Below are 26,754 nucleotides of genomic sequence, written 5' to 3' on the forward strand. Positions count from 1 at the left end.
CAGTTCAGCGGTTCAAATCTCACCGGCTCAGGGTTGACTCAGCCTTCCATCCTTCCGAGGTGGGTAAAATGAGGACCCAGATTGTTGGGGGCAATATGCTGACTCTTTGTAAACCGCTTAGAGAGGGCTGAAAGGCCTATGAAGCGGTATATAAGTCTACTGCTATTGCTATTTTAAAGCTTTTGTATGCATGCATATATCACATCTGTGAAGTCAACCATGGCAGCTTATACATCATGATTTGTATCTCAGCATAAAGAATAAACAATGATTTCTTTAATGAACAATACTGAAACCACCCATGCCTTAGTACAGGGGTGTCAAACTCGTGGCCCACGGGCCGGAAGCATCACACACTGGCCATGCCCAGTTTAGCGAAGGGTGTGAGTTTGACACCCTTGCCTTAGTACAATATTTAAACCAGGTTTATGGAGGGAAAGTGGGACCATAAGTTTCTGTAAATGTGACTGCTTGTGACTGATATGCCATGAAACTCTCCCTATACATTTTACAGTGGCCTATAACGGTGATGGCTAACCTTTTTATCGTCACTTGCTAAAAGCACGTGCACACACCCATAGCGCAATGTGTGCGTGCCACCGCACATGCACGTGTGACCCCCGCGCTCTTGCACTTAACCCCGTGCAGGAGTGGCAGAGACCCAAAAGCCATCTGTTGGGCAGGAGTCACATGCGCATGCACGGTGGAGCTGAGCTGGGCTGACTGCTCGCATGCCCACACAGAGAGGGCTCTGCATGCAACCTGTGGCATGTGTGCCACAGGTTCGCCGTCACGGGCCTATAAGAACATAAGTACAAAGGCAAGACAATTGTACAGGCATTTTTTATTTTCTTGGGTGGATGCAGTGCTTAGTATCTTGTAAACGTAAAACATTCAGAAAGCATCGACTGAATATCAGTCTGCACATATTTTACATCACAATTCAATTACAATGTTTATAGCACACCTATGAAAAACAGTGAACAATGGCATGTTTTCCCCACCATCTTGCTGTATAAACAAGGTCTTGATGAGGCATGGCATGAAAGCGGAATGACCTCCTTTAGTTTCTTACTCTTTAAATAAAGGACTATTTATAAATACACTTTTGATTCTCTCAATATACAATTACAGACCTGATCTATTAAAAACAATAATTACATTTCTCTTTAAAAAGAAAATGTCAAGGGATCAACCACCAAGGGGATTGTTCTCCTATGCAAAGGGAGAAAGAAGCAAGCACGGGTTTATGAGAGATTTAGGAGCGAAATTCTTCAACCTTTCTTGCTTGTACATCAACACTATGAGAAGATCACTAGATTCAGAAAGAAGCTACTTGAAGTCAAGCAAGTTGCAGTCTATCTTGTAGTACACGTAAGGGTAGTATTCTTGCTGACTGAGATTCAAACCTGGAATATCCATGGTTGCCTGAAAGTTTAAAAAAAAACACATTAATTATAGAGTTAATTTAGCCCCCCCAAAATTAATGGTCACATCTTTGTCTCACATATATAAAAATTACCCTCCCCCCATTCAAATCAAAGGAATCTCAGAACTGCCTTTTCATACTTGAAGCTGAGACACTATCTTTAATCATTATCTTAATCTTTTAATCTGGATTTCTGCATTGGGCAGGGAATTGGATTCTGTGATCCCCTCCAACAATATGAAATCAGAAAAAAAATCTACTCAGTGTTATGGCAAAACCTGCAGGTAACCTCATTATAGTACAGATTACTTACATCGATGATTGCTGCAGCACTACTATCAAGATGTTTGTACAAGTCATAGAGGACCTCTCTCAATTTCTTCATTGTTCTCTTGTTGGGTTGAAGGAGCATAGCCTGGAAATTAACTGGCAAGCCATACCTAAATAAATGACAAAGTCATTTTTTGCAAAGGCTAATTAACTTGGGGGAGAGGGAGGCAGAGATGGAGAGAAGAATATTCATCACTCACATCATTATATCTGACACCATTTTTTTTAGTGTTGGGTTCCAATTTCTCTCCTTTCAATTTAAGACATATTTTCAGTGCATTTTTGAAGCACTATAACATAAGTGTCAGGCCTGCAGTTATATTCCTTTTTAGGATCTTTGGCCTGCCACACTCTCTATTATTTCATTGTGCTGTTTCATTAGTGTAGTAGTTGGGAGGGGGAAATAGAAAGGAGTAGAATTGTGGAATGTATTGTTGTCATTCTTTTCTAGAAGCCCAAGGTCATCTTTTGTCTCCGCACCTCTGCATCTGACCAGAACTAGATAGGTGGAAATGCCAGCGTGGCTGAAGAAGATTGGACCATGTGATGGATTTATGGGTGTAGGGATAAGATCATGAACTTTCAACTGGGTGGAATCCCAAGAAGATTTTAGAATTGGGATTTCCACAGATGTGCCAACATGTCTGTCTTATTAAATTGGAACTTTAAGGATAGCTCTGCCTTGGACTCTGATTTAATTCTGCATGATATTTGGAACGCTGACAATAAGTACACTATATCATGTATGTATGTATGTATGTATGTATGTATGTATGTATGTATGTATGTATGTATGTATGTATTATGTATGTATGTATGCATGCATGCATGCATGCATGTATTCCACAGACCTGGTCCTTAGTACCCAAAAGGTTGGAGACTGCTGATGTAACTAGTTAAGGACAATCATTTTAAAATGATGTATACTCCCAAATATGGCACCATCTCTTATTTTGGGATGGTTATAGAAATAGAAATTACATCTTTTGCTGCATAATGAAAACGCAGATCATAAAATTGAGGAAGGGATTAGCAACTGGGTAATAGCAGGATGACATACTAAATTGCAGTATTCTATGCCTGAAGCAGAAGTTACCAATTCTCCTCTCACAGTTGCATTAACCTAAGTTGAACTGTATGAGTTCAGATAGTGAGGGGCTTTTATTATAGTTTCATTCTTCTTTATATAGATGTAACTTGCAAAGTTTTTTTTTATTAGACAATTCATTTCATCTACGGAGTTTGGTACTTTTTAAAAGGGAGTTTATCTACCAAGATTTCCTAAAGTGAGATTATAAAATTGTTGTGTAATTCCTGAAGGAACAGATAACTGTATCAGGCAACAAAGATTTAATACCTTAGAACAGATTCAACAAAGACTCTTAGGGCTTTCACATGAATCCATGCAATAAAAGCTTCACTGAAATTCACTTTTAGCCACCGGACTAGAGGCCCCTGTGATTAAACAGAGAAAAGCAAGCAGACACGGTAAACATTAGAAGACTTTCTCCTGAATATTTAAAATGTGTATGTGCAGGCGCAAAACTATGGTTATGCACGTCTTTCAAATAATAGGCCAAAACACAGGATAATTGAACTAATTAAGTACAGTCAGTGTATTTAATATTTTAAGCATTTATACGTTGCCATTTTATTATTCAGAATTCAAATATTATTTAACAACATCAAAAATTGCAGTATCAGTTTTAGTACTAGTGAAACTGAACATCACGTCATCTCAAGTGGACAACTTAATAATCCTGCACAGAATCAGATTCTTGGCAATGCAGGATGTAAGTATCCCTGCTAGCGTATCATTCATATCACATGAAGAAGTGTTAATGTCCACCACCTATTCACACTTTCAAACAACTACCGTACTTTTTGGAGTATAAAACGCATGAGAGTATAAGACGCAAGGTTTTGAAGAGGAATTTTTTTTAAAAAAAAGGTTTTGCACACTGCAAACCTCCCCAAAACGTCCTGTTTTTTGGGGAAACGGGCCCATTCCCCCCCCCACAAAAAAGGGCATGAATAGCCCCTAGGAAGTTTGTAGAGTGCTCCAAAGGGGTGGGGCCAAAAACGAGCAAAAAATGGCCCATTTTTTGCAAAAACGGGCCCGTTTTTTTTTTGTCCAAAAAAAAGGGCATGCATAGCCTTTAGGAAGCTTATAGAGTGCTGCTGTGGGATTGGGGGGCAAAAAACTGGCCTTTTTTTGCTCATTTCTGCCCTCCCCAGGCCCCATGAGCTCTCTGAAAGCCTTCTAAAAGCTATGTACAGCCATTTTGGTGAAAGGGACAGGGTTTCAGGAAGCAAAAAAAATGCTGTATTCAGTGTATAAGACGCACCCAGATTTTCAGCCTCTTTTTTGCCATTTACTTTCTTGCCATTTCTGATCACTGGTTTCAGATGTAATCTTTGGAATTTGTTCTCCTCTCCTATGCGACAATCTTTCAAGTATTTTTCCTTCTGCATAAATAAGTCACCTGCTCCTCAATTGAAGAATTCTCAACATCTTAGTCAGTATATTTTGTAATTTCTCTATGAAAAATAGTTTAATCTATTTTTCGTGGCCTGGATATTATTCCTCTTATTATAGCCTATGACTATTAGCTTTTTCTTTAAAAAAAATAACCACAATGTTGCATTCAAGTTCAATTTGGATTAAGACACTAATCATTTTCTTTCATATTTCTATCAACCTAGGTCTTCCCTACCCTGTACTTGTATTATTTATACCAAGATGCATAAATTTATATTTAAAATTGCCAGAGTTATTTTGAATATTGCTTCTGACTTCTATTGTTGTTGTTCAGTCGTTAAGTCATAACCAACTCTTTGCAACTCCATGGATCATAGCATGCCAGCCCCACCATCCTCCATTGGCTCCCTTAGTTTGCCCAAATTCATGTTCATTGTGTTGATTGCAATATCTAACCAGCGCATCCTCTGCTGTCCCTTTCTCTTTTTGCCTTCCATCTTTCCCAGCATCAGGGTCTTTTCCAATGAATGGTTTCTTCTCATCTGGTGGCCAAAATATTTGAACTTCAGCTTCAGTATCTGTCCTTCCAAAGGACAGTCAGGGTTTATTGCCTTTAGGATTGACTGATTTGATCTCCTTGCAGTCCAAGGGACTTTCAAGAGTGTTCTCCAACACCACAATTCTAAAGCATCAATTCTTCAGTGTTCAGTCTTTCATAAGGTCAAACTCTCACCATCATACATCACGACTGGTTTTCCCAGTAGTAATATATTCTATGGTTGTGAGAAAATAAATCTGAGGCTGCTGGCGACATTTGGGAAAAACAGCTGCAACCTGGCAGAATGCTTTCCATCCCCATCTCCGCAAAGCTCAGTTTAGCTCATGCCTTTTCCCAAAAGATTCTAATAATCGAAACATGAGCTGACGTGTGCTTATTCATTCATTCCTCCATTCAGTTTATTCACAAGCATCCATGCAAGTGTTTGAGCTGTTTGGCTAATTAAGCCACACCTTAACATTTTCAAGAACATGCAGATGTGCACAGAAAGCACAGGCCCCCTCACTTGTAAAAGAACTCTAAGACCATTGTGGATGGGTGGGAGAAAAGGAAATAGGAAGACAGCAAGCAGACAAGGAAGCAATAAGCGATGTCTGGAAATTGGGATATAGGGAAGCAAGAGGGCTATCAGTCAATTGCCAGAATTACAAACTATGGTAAGCAGCATATTTTGGCCTGGAACAGTAAAAGGAGCAATCACACTTAGGCAGCACCTAATCCCAACAAGTGTAAAACCTTTTGGAGGGAGCAAATGTTGTATGCCATTTTACAAACTTTAAGACTCTTTTTTTTAAGGTTTGAGCATTAAAGACTTATTTACATGGCTACATCAACTAGTATTTCCAAGGAGGGTGAAGTTAACCCAGAGCAACAGTTTATGGGTGTGTGCAACAATTAAGCATTATGTACAATTATCTGCTATGCTAAAGTGTTGCTCATCCTTGGAAAATGAAGAACCCTCATACAGGTGGTTCTCAACTTACAACCGTTCCGTTCAACTGTTCAAAGTTACGATGGCACTGGGAAAAAAAGACTTATGACCGCTTCTCACATTTACGACCGTCCTCATCCTTGTGGTCATGTGACCAAAAGTTAGATGCTGGCATGTGTTTATGACGGCCATAATATTGAGATCATAGGATCCCCTTTTGCAATCTTCTGATCAGCAAAGTGAATGGGGAAGCCATATTCACTTAACCACCGTGTTACTAACGTAACAACTGCAGTGATTCACTTAACAACTGTGGCAAGTAAGATAATAAAATGGGGCAAAATTCACTTAACTGTCTTGCTTAGCAACAGAAATTTTGGGCTCAATTGTGGATGTAAATCAAGGACTACCTATGACTACTTGATCATAGTTATCCTTGTCAGAACTTGTTCAGCAGCCAAAATCAGAAAATTTATTTTTTTAGCGATCTAAAACAGTTCAGTCCAACTCATTGGCTTAATAAAATGTCAGTAAGGACCTGTTAGAAAGCCAGTAAAATGTTTTGCTAAAAAGTGCTGTTCTTGTTATCTACTTGACTATAATTCTATTTAAAATGAGAAAGATGACCTGATTCTTGATAAAGTCAAGTTGCTTCTTAGTAATCGATGTATTCTTTCCTAGACATTCACTAATTCATCCTTTAATAAACTATTCTAAAAGTTCACTACAAAGTGCGAAAGATTATGAATAATAGTTCTTAAATAATACCTACATGTTCTTTTAGAAAAGAACACACCTGGCATTTAATATCTAAAGTCACTTCCTTATCTGCCAGAGTGCCCTTGCATTATTCATTCTATCTTTTGCAGGTCAAATATAATTCCCTGATGGAAAAAATATAACCTGGAACAAAAGTGAGAGTGAGTACTACACCTAAACTATAGCTTCTTTGATACTTCTTGTTAAATACTTTTTTAAAACATTTAGTAATTACTGAAACAGAGCTTATTTGTTAACCAGTGGATGCACCATGTTTATATGAAAAAACCTAAAAAGATCATCAGCAATGAAACTGATTCTGAAAAATTACTTATGTATTTAATGCAAAAATATCAATGAACTTACAAACTGTTTTTTCTTATCAGTAGACAGCCGGTTCATTTCCTCTTTATCTGCCTTCATTTCTTCTTCATTATACTGAAAGTCACGGACAATAAATCTGCACAGGGAAAGAAGTGTAATTCGTAAATGTCTGTGTAGCTATTCCTCAACAAGAAAACAAAGCAGGGTTGCACTTACTTGTTTTCTCTTGCTTTATGTTTGAACTCATCCACTGCCTTCCTGAATAAAGTGACGTTACAGAGATAACTATCCTGGTCCTCAGAAAGGACGCTGCAAAGTAAAAGATGCCAGGACCCGTAAGCCTTAATGAAACCACAAACTGGAATAAAAACCGAAGTTGTAATTCAAAGCTTGTAAATTGATTTAGTGTTTTGTATTACATTGTAACATTTAGTTTACAGTAATAGGTTTAAGGCAGTATGGTTCGATTAGAGCAGTGTTTCCCAACCTTGGCAACTTGAAGATGTCCGGACTTCAACTCCCAGAATTCCCCAGCGGACATCTTCAAGTTGCCAAGGTTGGGAAACACTGGATTAGAGAACAGTAACTGCAGTTCACCGACTACGCTACCCTTTTAACAAAAGTAACATAGATGGCATATTTTACACAAGAAGCCCATTCTTCCCAACAAACAATGGCTATTCAAACTTCATTATTTCAGGAAATAGTGTCAATCTAAGTGTCCAACACAAAAGTGCTTTTGGTAGCCACATATACTGAATGAAAAGCATGAATTGAAGTACATAGTTTGGGGAAAATGGTTAGAATAAGAGTTCTTCTTGGTCTGCACTCACAAAATTCTGTGCAATTTGGTACTATTTCACCAATATACTGTATTTTTCAGAGTATAAGACGCACCCTTTTTCCTCGAAAAAGAGGCTGAAAATCTGGGTGCTTCTTATACACTGAATACAGCATTTTTTGCCTCCCGAAGCCTCGCCCCTTCACCAAAATGGCTGTGCATGCCCTTATGGAAGTTTTCAGAGCTCCTGGGGGCTGAGGGCAGAAATGAGCAAAAGATGGGCCATTTTTTGCCCCCCTCCAGCCCCCAGCAGCACTCTATAAGTCTCCATAAGGCTATGCATGCAATTTTTTTGATAAAAATGGGCCTTTTTTGCTCCTTTTTGTCCCCCCCCCCAGGAGAACTCTGTAAGCCCCCACCAAAGGCTATTCATGCCTCTTTTGGGGGGGGGGAAACGGACCTGTTTTCGTGAAAAACGGGCCATTTTTGGGAGTTTTGCAGAGTGCAAAATCTTTTTTCCCCTTTCCGAAAGCTCTTTAACTGATTGATGAGAATTTCATTGATCAAATGCTATGCCAGCAGAAACACCTACCTATCTACTGTCTTTCTCTCTATCTCTATTTCTCACTCTATCCCTCTCCCTAACTATCTACCTACCTACACACACACTCTCTCCCTACCTACCTACTGTATTTCTCTCTCTATCCCTCTACCTACTTACTCTCTCTCTCTCACCCTACCTACTGTATTTCTCTCTCTCTATCCCTTTATCTACCTACCTACCTATCTACTCTCTCTCCCTACCTATCTACTGTATTTCTTTCTCTATTTCTCTCTCTCTATCCCTATACCTACCAGCCTACCTACTCTCTCCCTACCTATCTACTGTATTTCTCTCTCTCTATCTTTCTATTTCTCTCTATCTATCCCTCTACCTACCTACCTACCTACCTACTGACTCTCTCTCTCTCCTCCTTTATCTACCTAACTACCTAACTATTCACTTTCTCTCCCTACCTACCTACTGTATTTATCTCTTTCTCTCCCTCTCTATCCCTCTATCTATCTACCTACCTACTTTTTTAAAAAGTTGCCTCTTCAAAACCTTGGTGCATCTTATACTCCAAAAAATACAGTAGTTTATCTAATAAAGAATATTACTGAATCATACAGTTGGAAGGGATCTTGGAGGTCTTGCAGTCCAACCCCCCCGTCTAAGACAGGAGTCTTCATATCACCCAGACAAATGATTGTGCAATCTTTTTTGGATTGAATCTCCTTCTGAGTTGCCACTCATTGCTTCTTGTCCTACCCTCAGGTGGAGAATATGGAGAATAAATTGATCCCCTCTTCCCTCTGGCAAATGATAGACCGCTATCATCAAAAACAACTGAGGTCATAACTAGACCTATGGACTGCATTAATATGTGATGATTTATCTGTTTTGGTTTTGTGTAATTTGTGTTTAGAGTTAATATACATATAATCTAAAGCGCTGTGGTGGTGCAACAATTAGAATGCAGGCTACTTCTGCTGACTGCCAGTTTCCAGTGGGTCAGCAATTCGATTCTCACCAGGCTCAAGATTGACCCATCATTACATCCTTCCAAGGTCAGTACAATGAGGACCCAGATTGTTGGGGGCAATATGCTGACTCTGTAAACCGCTTAGAGGCCTGTAAAGCACTGTGAAGCGGTATATAAGTCTAAGTGTTATTGCTATTGCTATACTTCAGATTATATTTTATTCAACAAACCATAGTTTAGCACAGTGGTTTGGGGAGGTGGGGGGGCAAAGTGGTAAAACAAATTAATTTCACCGACCAAGCTACACATCAACAGAGAACAAAAGGCCTCTACACAAGCATATTTGAGCACAGAGAATTAGCATCGGTTCTGCAGAATATAGTTTGGGTAGTAAAATTCAATTCAAATTCAAATAACAGAGATGAACATTTTTAGGGAGAAAATTTTTTTAGACTATTGTACACATGGAATGTTTAAAACATATATTTTGTACTCCAATCTATTGCTCCAAGAATCAAGTATATTAAAATGGTATGAAAAGTGAAACAAGATTACTTGCTGGATCGAGGGACTATCATATCTGTCAAAGTTTCATACTGCTTCATCCAATCAGTGTAATTCATCCTGAAATAAAAAGACAGATTTTCATTGAGAATATTACATAGGTGTGTATCTATGGCAATAAATCGGGGAGCATCAAACTACTGCCTTTCCATATACATATATACTATATTGCCAAAAGTATTCGCTCACCTGCCTTTACTCGCATGTGAACTTACAGTATTTAACCTGTGATTATGTCTTCCCGACTGAATTGCTATTAGTATTTTTTCCCCTTTGGATTCATTGTTGAGTCACTGACACTGCATTAGTGCCCATAATGTGGCTAGATATTTCCTTAAGTCTACTCCATGCTTCATTCATTTTTATTATCCTACAGATGCATAGCAATAGCAATAGCAGTTAGACTTATATACCGCTTCATAGGGCTTTCAGCCATCTCTAAGCGGTTTACAGAGTCAGCATATTGCCCCCACAGTCTGGGTCCTCATTTCACCCACCTCGGAAGGATGGAAGGCTGAGTCAACCTTGAGCCGGTGAGATTTGAACCGTTGAACTGCAGATAGCAGTCAGCATATCAGTTATAACGTGACTTCTCCAAATTAATGACTTTTTTCATTATTCTTTGTGCTAATTATAGTTAGTCTGGATTTTATCAGACTGATTTTTATTTATCTGTTCTGTATTAATATGAGTATTGGGTAGAGAATTTGTAACAACATCCATTAGACATCAAAGATCTGGAGCATGTGGCATGTCCATATGGGAATGCATGGGGAAGGCAGAGGTTGAGGGGAGCAGGTAGTCCTGCAGGTAGCTCAGTTCTATGGCATCTAAAGCTTTAAAGGCAATAACCAGGAAACTTGAATTGCACCTGAACATCTACTGGGAGCCAATATAAGTTCATATGCGAGTAAAGGCAGGTGAGCGAATACTTTTGGCAATATAGTGTAGATAACAAATGAACGTGTCTCTTTATCCCTGCAAACTTAGCACACCAAAGTCCTTTCCAAAGGAGGGGCATGTATCAAAAGAACAGTCATGCCATTTTGATGAACAATTGATGACTGTTTTATGACTGGAAATGAAAACAAGAGTCCAGAACATGGAAAAACCAGTCAGCGTTTTGGAAACGCATTAGTATATGCAAAAAGCTATAAATACAGTGGAGTAAAGGACTTGATTCTATCCTATACACACCTGTGTTAAGACTGGGAATTACTGTTTGTTTTCCTACTGTGAAAGAAAACCTGTGAAATGCTGCTGAAACTAGTTGAACTTCTTTTAAAATTACATTTTTTAAATTTAAAAATGCACTAATTATGTTGACAGGTATTTTGTGGCTCAAAAATATGGTAAATAAATAAAATCTGCAATATCTTATTTCTGCCTAGGTTTTTATTAGCTTTAAAGTGTGTTTTTCTAAAGTAACACTATTTTAGTAGAAATGTTCAATTTGTTTTAAAAAAATGAACGTCATTAGTATTCTTCTAACAATTTAGCTAGAACACAAGTAGAATATACTTAGATTACAGTATTGTTACAAAAGAAACAATCTCATTATTAGAATTACCAATATTTTACTGAAATTACTGGGTAGGATGTAGAGTTAGACAAAGATAATCAAGTTCTAAGAAGCAAAATTCGGACTGATTTTGGTAAATTTTACAAACTACAACTAAACAAGTCAAGCAACTCAGTAAGTGAAATTGCACGCTGAGGTGATTTTACTTGACTTATTTAATTTTAAGGATGCATATTTTATGATAATAACAATTTCAATTTATATAGAACTATAATATTTAGGATTAATTACAAGATTGCTCCATATGAGCAGTCCTTGGTTAATGACCACCCCATTTAGCAATTGTTTCAACTTACGACAGTATTGGGAAAGTAGAATTATGACTGATCCTTGAACATAAGATATTCACCGCATCCTTATGGTCATACAATCACCAATTGCAACAGATGGCTTCCCACGAACAAAGTCAATGAGGAAGCTGGCAATAAGTCACAAGTCAAAGCATGTGACATCGTACTTAACAACCACTGGTGATTGACTTAACAATCACAGTGAAACATCTAAGTCAGGCAAGATCACGTAATTCACTTAATAACTATGGTGCTTGCAGACGGAATTGTCAATCCCAATTATAGTCACTAAGTCTTGACTACATGTACTATAGTTTCTCTTAAGATTGTATAAATCCTTTCAAAGTCCATCTGTTGAAATTGGGAGCGATCTACTATTTTTAAAAGATGTGCAACATTTTCATATATGCCTTTCATTTATATATGCGAGAACTTCATTTAAATCTTTCCCTAAACAAAAAGCTCTTTCTCCTCTTGGACTTTTCTTGTCTGTTCTCTTTTAGGACATAAAATATTGACTTACTTTTGTACAACTACTAACAATGTAATCAAGTACTCAGAATCAAGTACAAAGTCATCCTTCTTCACAATTTCAGCCAAACTTCTTGTTAGCAAACTTCCCCTGTCAAAGCAGAAAAAGAAGATGAGGAAGTGAGTGTTCTACTTCAATCTTTAAATGGATATAAGTACTATTCATTCAGGTGTTCAACCTGGAAGTGCCTCTGTGCTTATGACAGGAATGTGATTCAGGTGGAGAGCAAAACTTTCCACAGATCTCTTTTTTCCCCCTCTTTTGGGAAATTAACATTATTGATGTAACTTTCTATAGTATATGCTGGGAAACTCAATAGATCTTTATAGGTTTATACCTACATTTGATTAGATTTGATTACAATGAAGTTAGTGAGGTTAAAAGACATTCTATAAAGACGACACAACACTTAATGCTCCTTTACCATCTAGATATACAAGATTGCATTCCTACTCAGAACTTGTGTTTTAAAATTCAAGAGGCAGAATAGCTTCCTCTACATGTGCATTATTTCAAGAATTTGAATATATATCAAATTGATCATCCAGCTCTGAGACAATCTTACAAAACAAGATGACAACTCACGCATTCTTCCTTTCCAAGTTCTGAAGGTTGCCTTTTAGGCTGTTGTATGCAGATGCCCTTGCCTTTAGATCATTATCAATCTGTGTCACTCCCTTGGAAAAAAATAATAATTAGGACCTGTGTCTTAGAAGGAAGGAGAGACCCAAATTAAATATGTCTATAAAACCTATTACTAATTGCAAGCAGCCAAATAAAAAGGAAAAAAATAAACAAAAAAATGAGGCAAAGTATTCAAATTAATAGACTAAACTTCAATGATTCTGGTTTTTAGAAATGAACCAGGAAATATTACCAGGAAATAGGATTTTAGCAGTCTGTAATTTTAAAAAAAGATGTATTATGCTCAAAACCTTTTGTATTTTATGATTTTTTTTCTACTAATGTCTACAGAAAACTATTGTCAGATAGAAGCAACAAACTACGGGTAGTTGCAGTGTTTCTTTGCAACAATTTTATCCACTTGATGTTTCTGGAATAAAACTCTTTATCAATGACAAAACACATTGTCAATGTTTTAAGCGTACTTTGATGGTACTACTCTGAAAAAAGCTTTTGTACCCCAAAAATATACATATTAGATGTACGTATATTTAAGAAACAAGGCCAAATTTTTTCAGTATAAATTACATTGAAAATTGCCATGCAATTTTCACTGTTTTAGCAAACAGGATTCCATTCATGAACTGCAATATGGGGTTCAGGAATGGAGTCTTCTAATCTACAGGACACTTCAATATTCTGTTTCTCTGCTTCCTGACCAATTTGGCAGTTCCAAGATTGACAAGATGCAGAGGAGCTACAGAGCATTCTGGAATTTTTCAGAATGCTCCATTCCCTAAATCCCAAGATCTTGCACATGTCTAGTGGTAAGTACCTCACATGTAATAGGAGGGAGAATAGTTAGCAAAAAAGGAAATAACTAATCATCTGAAGTAGCACAGCAATATAAAAGTATGTGTGCATCTATAGAAAAACTGAACAAAATGGCAAGTAGTAAAATTCATACCAAAGATCTATACATTTTTAAATATTTCAATAGTATTTACTCCCAGGGAAATTATGTAATTCAAATTTATATGTGATATAAGTATTTTGAAAAAATAATAATCCTGAATATGTAAAATATTATCACTTTATGGTATTCACTTTATTTATGCAATAAAAATAGTCATTTTGTATTAATAATTAGCATACAAGCTCCATAGTCTTTTACGGGTATAATCTTACCTTAGCAATTATTTCTGAAATATTCTTCAGAGACTGTTTGATTGGATACTTGGCCATGTCCCACTGGAATCTTGTTATGTAGGTAATCAAATCAACTAGGGAAAAATGATTAAATATTGAACTAAATAAGCAAACCCATACATCCTACAAAAAATCTAGGGATTTTAAATACATTTAAAAAATAATTACTTAAAATAAAGATGGAACAGAATACAGTGTAACCACCCAAAGAGCATAGGCCATTTCTGATCCACCCAAGAACTTTTGCATACAATTAGGATATATTACCATAGAAGTAATGAGGAAAAAATTCTTATGTCTATGTAGAAAGAATGGAAGAATTTGCCTCATCTATAGCTTTTATAGTTTTAGCTTTGTCTAATTAAAGACAAAATCTCCTTTGACTTTTGATTATCATACTGGCACTGTATCTTTTAGAAATTAGTTTTGGTGAATTCTGAAGATCTATTTTGAATTGTAGCATGGAGAATACATATCTAGCCAAATATATTGTTTTTAGGGATGCTTTCTCTATGAGGTGTGAAGAAAAAATGGAATCAGCATTATATGCTTTAAATTATTTCCATATTATATTACTTCCATATTGTACATTTCTTTCATTTTCTTCTGTTCCATCATGTTTGATTCTCAGAGATTGTCTGGACAAGTCTTTGCAGTTTTCTTGATGAAGTTTTTCAAAAGTGCATTGCCATTTCCTCCTTCCTTGGGCTGAGAGGTCCCCCAATTGGTTTTGTACCCAAGGCAGAAAAGAACTGAAAATCTCCTGGTTTCTAGACTAATGTTTTAACTACTATACCAAACTGATTTTCAGGATTCTCTTTATGACACTGCAAACACAAGATTTAATAAAGGCTGTTTTATTATGTTTGTGTTGCTTTTATGCAAAATATTTTTTTTCCAAAACTGATTTATTTTCCACATAAGAATTGAAGGATAGTCTTCTATATAATCCACCCTCAGTATTCAAATACATTGTAGTAGCAAGACAAAATTTACCTCCATTGGCGAGAAGGTTTTCCTGAACTTTATCTTTACTGTCTTCCAACACATCAGACATATATTGTGCCACCTTCTTGACAACACTGGAGACCACAATGGGGAAGATTTAAGATTAATATCTTAAAGAATATATATTTACTGGGTTTTTTTTCCTTTGCATTACAAAAAACAATCAGCCTCACAGTTTAATTCCTGGCATCTCTGTATGGTATTCAGGACGGCAGGGATCCACAACCATTAGGCCACTGACTGGTACCAGTGTGCGGTCTGTTAGGAACCAGACCATGCAAGCAGCAGGTGAGTGAGCAAAGCTTTATCTGCACATGCATGGGATCTAGGCTGCATGCAAACCATCACCTCATCCTCCGTCCTGGAAAAATTGTCTTCCACAAAACCGGTCCCTGGTGCCAGCCAGGTTGGGGATCACTGCAGGAGAGCTATTCCCAGTCACTATGAAGACATGCCACTAGATGGCCCTAGCAGTCTAACTTGGCTGAATCTGCTTGTTATGTTCTTCTAATGTCCATAGTTTAAAATATGTCAGATCGTGTTTATCATTAACAACTGCTGTCTGTCCCAATAAATGTCCCTGTTCTTTCTTCAGTTCTACTCTCCCACTTTTAAAGAATATTTAATCCATTTATACATCCTGTTTTCACTTCCCATAGTTGTCTGAATCCTAAACACATCAGCCTTAACAGTTTAAACTTCTAGTGCAACAGACAGCCTCAGGCATAGAAAGGTTAGCCTGTTAACAAAACTGTAAACACTTAAAAGTTGGCAGATTGATAAACTAGAAGGTTTTCAATAACTTTCTCGATTCTCCAAATTAACACTGTGCTCAAATAACCGCTGCCTTTCACTTCGAACAAACATCAGAAATTTTCATTTGAAACTGTTTCCAATCCTAGTTGTTGTTAGTTCCAATCCTAGTGTCAAAGTACAAATCATGAGTTGTATTATTAAATATATTATTTGACTGCACAGGTAGTCCACAACCTGTAAACATTTGTTTAGCAACCATTCAAAGTTACAATGGCACTTTAAAAAGCGACTGATTTTTCTATTTACGACCGCCATAGCCTCCCAAAGGTCAAGTGATCAAAATTTGGGCATTTGGCAATCCACATGTATTTACAGTGGTAGCAGCATCCTGGGATCATATGATCAAGCAGTCAATGTGGGAAGTTGGAGTCACTTAACATCCGCATGATTCACTTAACAATGGCCGTGATTCACTGAACACCCATGGCAACAAATCGGATGCAACTCACTTAACGAGGCCTTGTTAAGAAATTCTGATTCCAACTGTGGTCATAAGTCGAGGACTACCAGTATAATCTGAAGGAATTTTTACTGTCCCTAACTAGTTAAGCCCAAACAATAGCAGTTAAGACTGTCATACTCAGTTTGACACAGAATAACTACAAAGAAGTCATAAAGTGCTGATATATGAAAAAGTAGAGCTTACCCTTCCACAAAGCCATCCAGTTTAGCCAGCTCATCAGATAAACCAACTAAGACATCGAGAGTGCCAACCTAAGGAGGGAAAGAATTATTTAGAAAAATATGCAAAAACATAAAACAGAAAAGAAACTGAGCCAAAAAGAGAAGGCTGTGCATTTTATCATAAGCAAGTTCTTATTCAATACAATAGGATTAAGTTTCAAAAATGTGCAGCAGCTGGCAACCTACAATGTTTTTTTTAATTATTATGCCTTAATCCAACATAATAAAAATTATTTCATTGAAAACTTTCATCAAATTTAAAACTATTTCATACAGTATAAAAATGCTATTTCATATATTAGTAAAATTCTGTGCTCATTACTGCAAACCAGATGGGAGAAGCACATAGAGTATGAACAAAAGGTCAGTGGTTCCATTGCTAACTCTGGAAGCAAGGCTGTAAGAAATACTTGCCTGAAATACTGGGACCTTATGAGTTAGACACTACTGACTTACACAGACAGCTATGTATGTAATATGTTCAGCTCCAAGCATAGAACTGTTTTCTTGTATTGTATAATGCACAACATGCAATGTAAACATAGTATGTGTGTATAATTAAAAGTTGAATTGCTGAATTGATTAGAGCAAATAGTTTTGCTTACATGTATGGATGTTATACATATGACAGTAACCAGAGAGAAAAATTTAGATTATTTTTAGAAAATAAAGGCACTCTTTACTGGTATTGTACTAGTGCAAATCAAACCTTTATTGTCAACGCACAACATGTGTGCAATGCTGTGGATTCAAGCTTCTCTACAGCAACTCCGTAATCTTGGAAAGAGATGTTGCTGCTATAATGCGCCACACTTTCCATTTTTATACCAGTTCTCCCAAATCAAATACAAAGCATTACACAGCCCAATAAGATAGTTCTACAGTACTGCCTACTTGTACTTCATGAGTTAAATAATAATTTACAATTAATATAAATTACTATAGCTGTATAACATACTCTATCAAAATGAATGTGATCTATCCATCCTATTATCTAAACCCTCCCCCCTTAATTTAAATTGCAATACAAAGTTAAACAGTAACATTTTGAACAGAAAAATAAATCAGCTATACCTTTAAATCTGGAATGTTAAACTTTGCATTGATGGACAGGTTATTATTTTTTATAGTTGCAGCACATAACTTCTCCCATGTCTGCTGACATGTCTTCTCCCCAGGAGCAGAAATCAACCAGAACTCTGTCATTTTGGTCACGTTACTGCAATGATTATTTTGGAAAATAGAGTGAATTTTTTTTTAGTCAAGAAGAAAATAAAATATTCAACTAAACAACAATATTCATTTTGAACACATAAGTTTAAATTCTCCATTGTCTTTAGGACAATGGAATTATCCAACTATCCAAAGGTAGGAATTATCAAGGAAATATTGTGTAATTTTTCACATTTGCTAAAAACGATATCCAAAAATTCATGTAGATTATCACATTCTGAGCCAACAGTACCAGTTTTTTGTAGACCCAGATTTTTTTTCTATATAGTTTATTCAGCACATTGAAGGGTTGGTTTTCTCTTTTTTTCCCAATGAAAATGTACTACTGAAGCTATATTAATACAGCAATGAAAATATACTACTGAAGTCATTTTAAGGATTAAACTGCATTATCATTGCTATTATTTAAGGAACTATAATTCTAAAAAAGGAGAAGAATGGAATCATTGCCAGAAAACTCTAAATTGCCCAGCCCAATTCTTTGAAAAGAGGAAGCTATAACAGAGAGTCATTCTAGTGCAGATACAATATGCAGATTTATTTTTTCTGTCTTAATTATAGAAATTTAGAGCCATAAAATAACCTAAGCAAATTGGTGGGAGTACTAGAAATCTGCACATAAATACTGGACTCTATATTCTACTTCATCCTTCCAAATGATTTTCTAATCTAGCTAATATTAATTGTTGCTCCCCTGATTAAAATATCATTAACTTTTATAGAAATCACAAGGAAAAATAAAGGATTTACCTCACAATATCCATGCACATTGCCCTGAGTTTCCAGAGCTCAATAAGTAATACAGGTAAATACAGACTAAGTAAATTAATCAAATCAACAAACTGATGGGAGAAATAATTTATTTATTCAAAAAATGTGTGAGTACACCCCTCTTAACAAAAGGCATTATCGTATCAGTTTGCATTATATTTCAGACTGCCCAAGTTAGGATAAGCGATCAATCAGAATAGAGCTGGAAGGGGACTTGGAGGTCTTCTAGTTCAACCCACTGCTGAAGCAGGAGATCCTATAACCATTTCAGACAAATGACCACAATTTCTAGAGACAAGCTGTTCCACTGGTTATTGGTTCTCACTGTTAGGAAGTTTCTCCTTAATTCAAGGTTGCTTCTCTCCTTGATTCGTTTCCATCCTTCGTTTCTCATCTTGCCTTCTGGCGCTTTGGAAAATAAGTTGACCCCCCTTCTCTTTTTGACAGCCCCTCAAATACTGGAACTGATATCATGTCATCCCTAGTCCTTCACTAGCCAAACCCAATTCAAACGTTCTTCATAAGGTTTAGTCTCCAGGCCCTTAATCGTCTTAGTTGCTCTTCTTTACAACTCAGGGTCATCTTAATAGCATTTTTGGCCCGGGGCAAAGCAGTGTACTGGACCCCCTACGACAACTACTCACAGGAATAAAAATGTAAACTATCAATAAAATTAAACATATATTTGCATGTTAGTATTAATAAAAAATGCAGTAAATGTAATAAATATGTTGCTATATTTATATGATAGTTATATGGTGCATTGATGCATTGAAGGGTTAACACACAGAGATTAGTATGAGGCCCCTATGCTCATACGAACCAAGCTATCCTGAAACAAGAGACAAGGTGACAGAACCAAGCCATCCTGCTTTTAACCTATAGCACCAGCCTGACCTTGTGCAGCTTCAGAATAAAAACAGGCTCAGACCTAATCAGAACTTAGTTAAGAGAATGTCAGGAAATCCCAGGTTATGGTGAAGCCTAAGAACCCCCCCCACAACATATCCTCTGCTCGCAACAGAATACCCTACACCACTAGGCTTGAAATTTTGGCCTTGGACAACCTAGAACTACGGTTGGACTTAAGCGTAGTTCACAAAATTATCCGCTACAACATCCTACCGGTCAATGACTACTTCAGCTTCAACCACAATAATACAAGAGCACACAACTGATACAAACTCAATGTAAACCACTCCAAATTTGATTGCAGAAAATACGACTTCGCCAACAAGAGTGGTCAATGCCTGGAATGCACTGCCCGACTCTGTTGCTACATCTTCAAATCTCCATAACTTTAACCTTACACTGTCTACCATTGACCTCACCCCCATTCCTAAGAGGTCTGTAAGGGGCGTGCAGAAGCACACCATCTTGCCTACCCTACCTGCCCTACTCTCCCCATTTACTCGTACCCATTTCATTCACACTCATTTTTATTTTTATACCTATTATTTTGTAAACGATTGGCATACACATATACACACACACACACACACATACAATGTACTGTTCCCATACTGTGGTTAAATAAAATGCAGGGTTCGAGGTGGTCAACCAAGAACTGAGTTCATCTTTGATTCCCTGGGAAATCATTGCATATTTCATGAAATTAAAAATGACCTTAATCTTTAGGGGACAAGAGAATCTTAGCCAGAACTCCACCAGTCCTGGGCCCGGAATTTTGAAGTCCCCCACCCTCGACCCAAACACGACCCATCACAGGGGTCAACTTTTCCTGAGCTACTTTCCAGCCCCGGCTGAGCCGGCCTTAGCACAGGAAGATGTGCAAATGCCATGAAGAGAGAGACTCCACGGTCGGATGAGCCACGGCAGCCTTTTCCCCCACCCAGCCCCTCTCCAAGGGTTAAAGAGTCCGCTGGTGGGGAATGATGGGAGCTGTAGTCCGACCTATCCCACGGTCTCTGCTGTGGGCCAAGAAACGCTCTGTCCTCCCCGCGGGCTCGTGCCCGCGATCAATGCATTTCCCAACCCGCGGAAGAGAAGCTTCCCGGCTAGCTTCCTCCTTCCTTCCCCGAGGCGACCGAGGGCTTTCCCTCCCCTCGGGAGCCGACCGAGATACCTCTACCTACCGACGCGCACCTGGCGGAAAGAAGCCGCGACCGGCCCGAATCGCAGCGGAGGCGGAACGAGCGCGAAGGAACCGGCGAGCTCTGCGGGACGGAAAACACACGTGACAGGAGTCACGAGGCGCCGCAGGAGGAGCTGGGCAGCCGCAGTGGAGCGGATGCGCCCCGTGATAGTAGAAGCGGGTTGGTGCCCGTGGCGGCGGAGACCCGGAGTGGAGTCGCTTCGCCTTGGAGGAGCTTGCGGGAGCGTTGGGTGGTGGGTGGGGTGATATGGCTCCCTGGTGCGTTTTTTTCCCTCATCTCAATACGCCAGTCATAAAAATAATAAATTAGGAGAAAGAGAAGCTGGGTAGGTTGTTGGGTTGGTTTGCTTGTTGGAGGTCATTTTTTTTTATTCTTTTGAAAGAAGAATGATAAACAGTATTAAGTGACTTCATTAACGTAGATCCAAAATGGGCAGAGAAGAAAAGATACAGAAAATAACAGAAAAAACACTACAGTTGTGAGTAAAGAGACAGGTACTGTAGGAATTTACTACATATGTAAAGTATACGGTGGTGGTGACCGTATGAGAGGCAATTTGGTTAAGGCTCCAGGTTAGAAACTGGGAGACGGTGAGTTCTAGTTCCGCCTTAGACATGAAAAACTAGCTGGGTGGCTTTGTGCTAGTCAATCTCAGGATATAAATAAATATTATAGTCCATATCACTATATTATACTACAGCAATCATAAAATCCATCTAGATTTGATCTGGAATAAAAAAGGAAGGAAGGGAAGGAAGAAAGAAAGAAAGCAAGAAAGAAAGAAAGCAATAACAATAGCAGGTAGACTTATATACCGCTTCATAGGGCTTTCAGCCCTCTCTAAGCAGTTTACAGAGTCAGCATATTGCCCCCAACAACAATCCGGGTCCTCATTTTACCCACCTTGGAAAGATGGAAGACTGAGTCAACCCTGAGCCGGTGAGATTTGAACAGCCGAACTGCAGAACTGCAGTCAGCTGAAGTAGCCTGCAGTGCTGCATTTAACCACTGCACCACCTTGGCTCTCGAAAGAAAGAAAGAAAGAAAGAAAGAAAGAAAGAAAGAAAGAAAGAAGAAAGAAACTGTTCCTGCTTCTGATATCTCATTATTTTAACTGTTTTTTTCTAATGTGACAATTGCAGAGAACTTGTCAATCCACATCTCAATGGTTATGTAACTAGAATTTTCTTTGTGTGTGTGTGTAATTTTTTTAAGTTTTTTCAAAGATTAAAAAGATTTTGAGTTAGATTTTTTTCATGTCTTTGACTCCAAATGACTGCCTAGATTAGTTGGCTTTCTGTCTAAAGCGGGACTAGCAATCACGGGTTCCTGGTTTCTAGTCTAATGCCTTAGCTACTATACCAAACTCATTTTCAAGGGTTATTTTAATTAAAGATAGTTTTCATAGCTACAATTAGATTTTTCTTATCAGACAAAATTGTTTGCATAAGATTAATAAAATCATACCTGTATTTAACATATCTGATCCCTTTTGGATTTCTTTTTTAGCAGTTGTCAAATTTTCTACAGAAATAAATGGAAAAAATATTAAGTGTTCTTTGACTTCATATAATTAGAACATAATTTAAGAAATCTGAACATAGTCAATAAAATATTTTTAATTAACCTATGGGAAAAAAATATCCAAAAGAGCTTTTTGTTTGCTTACCTAGTTGGCTTTGGCTTTTTTGTGACCTGACTGATATAGTTTCAGTAAGATTATCAAAGCAGCTATTGGAGTATAACTTTGTAATATATTGATTTGTTTGAACGCATGCATTACAAACATGGAATTTTTATTTTGGACACAAGTGAATGTGCTTATAGCAAGTTCTTAAAGCATTTTGGAATCATGTATCTACTGCTTCTCCAAGAGGTGATGCATTTTCTAATATTGCATTCTTCTGTTTATTTTTGAGTACTGAAGAGATAGATCTTACATTAAAAATGCATGCGCTAGAAGTACAGGAAGAAGTGATCTAAAAACTGCTAATTTCAATCAAATTACTTTCAAGAATAATTGAAAGCTTCTAAGGAGGCCCATGCATGTTTATCCTTCGCTATTTGAACAAATATCAAGGACTACAAAAAAGGCCTTTTACAACAATCACCGGCCATCGATCAAGGAGCTACAGCAATAAGTCCAGAAGCCGTGGGAGGAGCTAGGCCAAAGGTTAAACAGGCCATGCAGGAGGCTCTAAAAAAGCTTCAGGTAACCAAAGATGACAACTAAGATTTTAACATGGAATGTCAATGGATTGAATTCTCCACAGAAGAGAAAGAAAATATTTCACTATCTTAAACAGTTTAAGAATGACATAATTTGTTTGCAAGAAACTCATTAAATCAACCGATCAAAAATATCTGATTAACCCAAAACTTGGTCAACACTTTGTAACTTCTGCTATGGAAAAAGAAAAATGGTATAATTGTATACCTAAGAAAGGATATGAAAGCTGAATTAATTGAAGCAGATCCCTATGGAAGATACATCGCGTTAGATCTAATCCTAGAAGGGAAAAAGACATTGCTTCTGGGAATTTATGCTCCTAATCAACAGCAAGACGGATTCTATAGAAATCTTCATGCTAAATTAGTACAGTGGGATTATAGGTCTTGTATACTATTGGGTGACTGGAATGGCGTTATAGATACCAAGAGAGACAAGAAGATTTCTCGCCCAAATACTAAGATGTGAGCAAAGCTACCTAAATCCTTTTTTAACATGATGGATGACTTTGAACTGAGAGATATCTGGCGAGAACGAAATGCAGAAGAATATGATTTTACCTTCTTTTCTGATAGACATCAATCCTTTTCCAGGATTGATTTCATATTAATCACTAATGATTTGCTTTCTAGGGTCAAGAAGAAGAAGATTGCGGCTAGGGTCCTTTCGGATCATAACCCAGTTTGGATGGAATTGGGAGGGGTGGTGCAGGCAAGAAGGTCTTGGAGATTGAATGAAAACTTATTTAGATATGAAGAGTATATCAATGATTGTAAAAAATTGCTAACCAAATACTTTGTTTTTAATATGAATAAGGGTACACCCATGGAATTCGTATGGGATGCAAGCAAAGCGTATATGAGAGGAGTACTGATAAATATAAACAAAGTACATAGACATAAACAAGGGGTAAAACGAACAGAATTGGAAGAGGAAATTAAGAGGAAAGAGCTGGAGTTAACATTAAACCCAGGCGATACAAAGGTCAAGGAAGCAATTGCCATATTAAAATCTCAATTTGACATGTTGATTTCTGACCAGGTTGCCACTAGTTTGTTATATGCAAAACACAATACTTTCTGCAATGCAAACAAACCTGGCAGATGGTTAGCTTATCAGATTAGGAAAAAAAGAAAATCTCGAAATATATCTAAATTGACCTATAGAGGGAAGGAGGTGTTTCAACAGGATGAGATTCAAAAGGCATTTCGGGAATTTTTTACAGAGTTGTATAAGGGGGATAAAATTAATTGTTTAGATATAGACAAATATTTCGATAAAGAGAAAATACCCTTAGTTAAAGAAGAGCACAGGCAAAAATTGAATCAACCAATAACCTTGGGGGAAATTTTACAGGTAATTAAGCAGTTAAAGTCAGGGAAGGCACCAGGCACAGATGGCTTGACAGCGGCTTACTATAAAAACTTACAATTAGAAATGGTAGAACCTCTTAGAGAATTATTTAATAAGATTCAAAGGTAAGGTAAGGTACCTCCATCTTGGAAGACAGCTTTTATATCTTTGATACCCAAAGAAGATCAAGATACTACCCAACCCAAAAACTATAGACCTATCTCATTACTTAATGTAGATTATAAAATCTTTACTAAAATACTAGCAAATAGGTTAATGCTGGTTATTCAACAATTGATACACGCTGACCAGACAGGTTTTATACAAGGGAGACAAATGAAAAGTAATGTTAGATTAGTTATTAATGCGCTAGAATACTTGGGAAAGAACAATTAAATTCCTGCTGCATTCATATTTTTGGATGCTGAGAAAGCTTTTGATCGAGTTAATTGGCAATTTCTATTGAAGATATTGCAAAAAATGCAGATAGGAGATAGTTTTTTACAGTCAATTAAAGCAATATATCAACAGCAAACACCTCAAAAGGTCAATGGAAGTTTAACAGACTTTTTTCAAATTGGAAAAGGTACAAGACAGGGTTGTCCTTTGTCCCCACTATTGTTTATTATAACTTTGGAAGTATTGTTGAATAAAATATGGGGCTTGGATGGTCTAAAAGGAATTAAGTTTAGGCAGCAAGAATATAGAGTGCGTGCTTTTGCGGATGATTTGGTCATAATATTGGAACAACTGCAGGAATCCAGTATGGTTTTAATGAACATGATTAATCAATATGGTCAAGTGTCTGGTTTTAAAATAAACTTAGGGAAAACAAAAATATTAGCCATAAATATGAATACTAAACAAAAGGAAGAATTAGGAGGAATGTTAGGATGTGAGGTAGTCAGAAAGGTCAAGTATCTTGGAGTTAATATTTCAATCTCAAATGGGAAATTATTTAAGTATAATTATGAACCACTCTGGCATAGTATACAGATAGAGATGAAAAAATGGGAGGTTGCACTTATCTTTGCTGGGAAGAATAGCGGCACTGAAAATGAATATCTTACCAAAATTTTTATTTCTTTTCCAAATGTTACCTATACTCAAAAAAGATGCGAAATGGCAGAAGGGTATCAATAAATTCGTATGGGCAGGAAAGAAGCCGAGGGTAAAGCTGAAAATAATGCAAGATGCACGTGAGAGAGGAGGCTTGAAACTACCCAACCTAAAACTATATTACATGCAGTGGTACTATCCGTAATTAGTGATTGGATCGATTTAACCAATGATCGGATATTGAATATTGAGGGACATGATCTGGTATATGGCTGGCACGCTTACCTGTTATTCAACAAAAAACTGGACAAAAACTTTAAAAGTCATATTTTAAGAAATGCTTTATTGCGGGTCTGGAAAAAATATCGACATAAACTAAATGACAAGATACCCATGTGGACAATTCCTAGACATGCAATTGAAAATATGAATATAGCACAAAAACAGGATAGAACTACCTACAGACAGCTCCTCATTTCGGAAAGGGGGGCACTACAACTAAAATCCTTAGAGGTATTGAAAGAGGAGAAGGTAGTTCAAGCATGGTTCCAGTATGGGCAATTACAGGCCAGGTGGAAAATAGATCAAAAAATTGGTTTTATCCAAGTTGAGGATAATCTATTTAAACAAATAAGAGACCAAAGTTTAATGCATATAAAGAGGATATATAATGTATTAATACAGATGGATTCGGAAACAGAATTAGTTAAAGATTGTATGGTAAAGTGGGCTCAAAATATTGAAGAACCAATAATGTTGGATACGTGGGAAAGAATTTGGGTATGAAATGTGAAATTTACACAAGCTCAAAACTTACGAGAAAATTTTTACAAGATGCTCTATACATGGCATTTAGATCCTAAAAAGTTGGCTTCTATGTATCTGAATTTACAACCCAAATGTTGGAGATGTGGTTCTCTTGACACTACATATTTCCATATATGGTGGACTTGCCAAAAGGTTAAGGCATTTTGAATAAAAATATGGTGGATTATGCAAAATATTTTTAAAAGAAGGATAAAGTTTACTCCTCAGTTATTTTTGTTAGGTATAAGTACTGACTTTACAGCAGTAGAGATTAACTTGATTTGCATTTAATAACGGCAGCAAGACTGTTGGTGGCGCAATATTGGAAGAAGGAAGATTTGCCTACAATTCAAGAATGGACATTGAAAGTCACAAATTTAGTCGAGATGGCTAAAATATCTGCATATCTTAAAGACCACTCAAATGAGAGATATAAACGAGACTGGAAAAAATGGATTGATTATATACAAAATAAATATGGGACTAAGAAATTCCAGATAGCCTATGCTTAAGATTAGGAATGATTTAAATTGTTTAAAGATAGCTTAGCAAGAAGGAGCTAAGCTCAATGTAGAGATGTTGTTAATTTCTTATTCTTTTTTTTTCTTCAATATATTTTAGACCGTGTTTGTTAAAAATCTATACCGTGTACGGGTTCTGGGAAGTCAGGGGGGGGAGGAGGTGGGGGGGAGGGGGGAGGGAATATATTAGGTTAGACAAGAGGTGTTAGATCTCAATGTAATGTGACTTCACA

The 26,754-nt window shown here is 37.1% G+C and overlaps 1 protein-coding gene across 1 annotated transcript; it reads right to left on the bottom strand.

The window, feature by feature from the left end:
- Window positions 1–827: 827 nt before the first annotated feature.
- ATP6V1C1 (ATPase H+ transporting V1 subunit C1) lies at window positions 828–20,659 on the bottom strand. Its single transcript, XM_087706798.1, has 13 exons — window positions 20,531–20,659; window positions 17,505–17,649; window positions 16,393–16,460; window positions 14,919–15,004; window positions 13,902–13,996; window positions 12,675–12,766; window positions 12,081–12,179; window positions 9,677–9,745; window positions 7,031–7,123; window positions 6,857–6,950; window positions 3,117–3,214; window positions 1,743–1,869; window positions 828–1,428 (listed from the first exon to the last, which is right to left on the bottom strand). Exons 2-13 carry the CDS (start codon window positions 17,634–17,636, stop codon window positions 1,333–1,335), a joined length of 1,149 nt encoding a protein of 382 aa, XP_087562924.1. The 5' UTR covers window positions 17,637–17,649; window positions 20,531–20,659; the 3' UTR covers window positions 828–1,332.
- Window positions 20,660–26,754: the final 6,095 nt, after the last annotated feature.

Source organism: Thamnophis sirtalis, unplaced genomic scaffold (assembly GCF_051295495.1).
Source record: "Thamnophis sirtalis isolate CommonGarterSnake01/CBP01778 unplaced genomic scaffold, rThaSir2_p1.2 scaffold_2, whole genome shotgun sequence".
In the NCBI taxonomy this organism is placed as follows: Eukaryota; Metazoa; Chordata; class Lepidosauria; order Squamata; family Natricidae; genus Thamnophis; species Thamnophis sirtalis.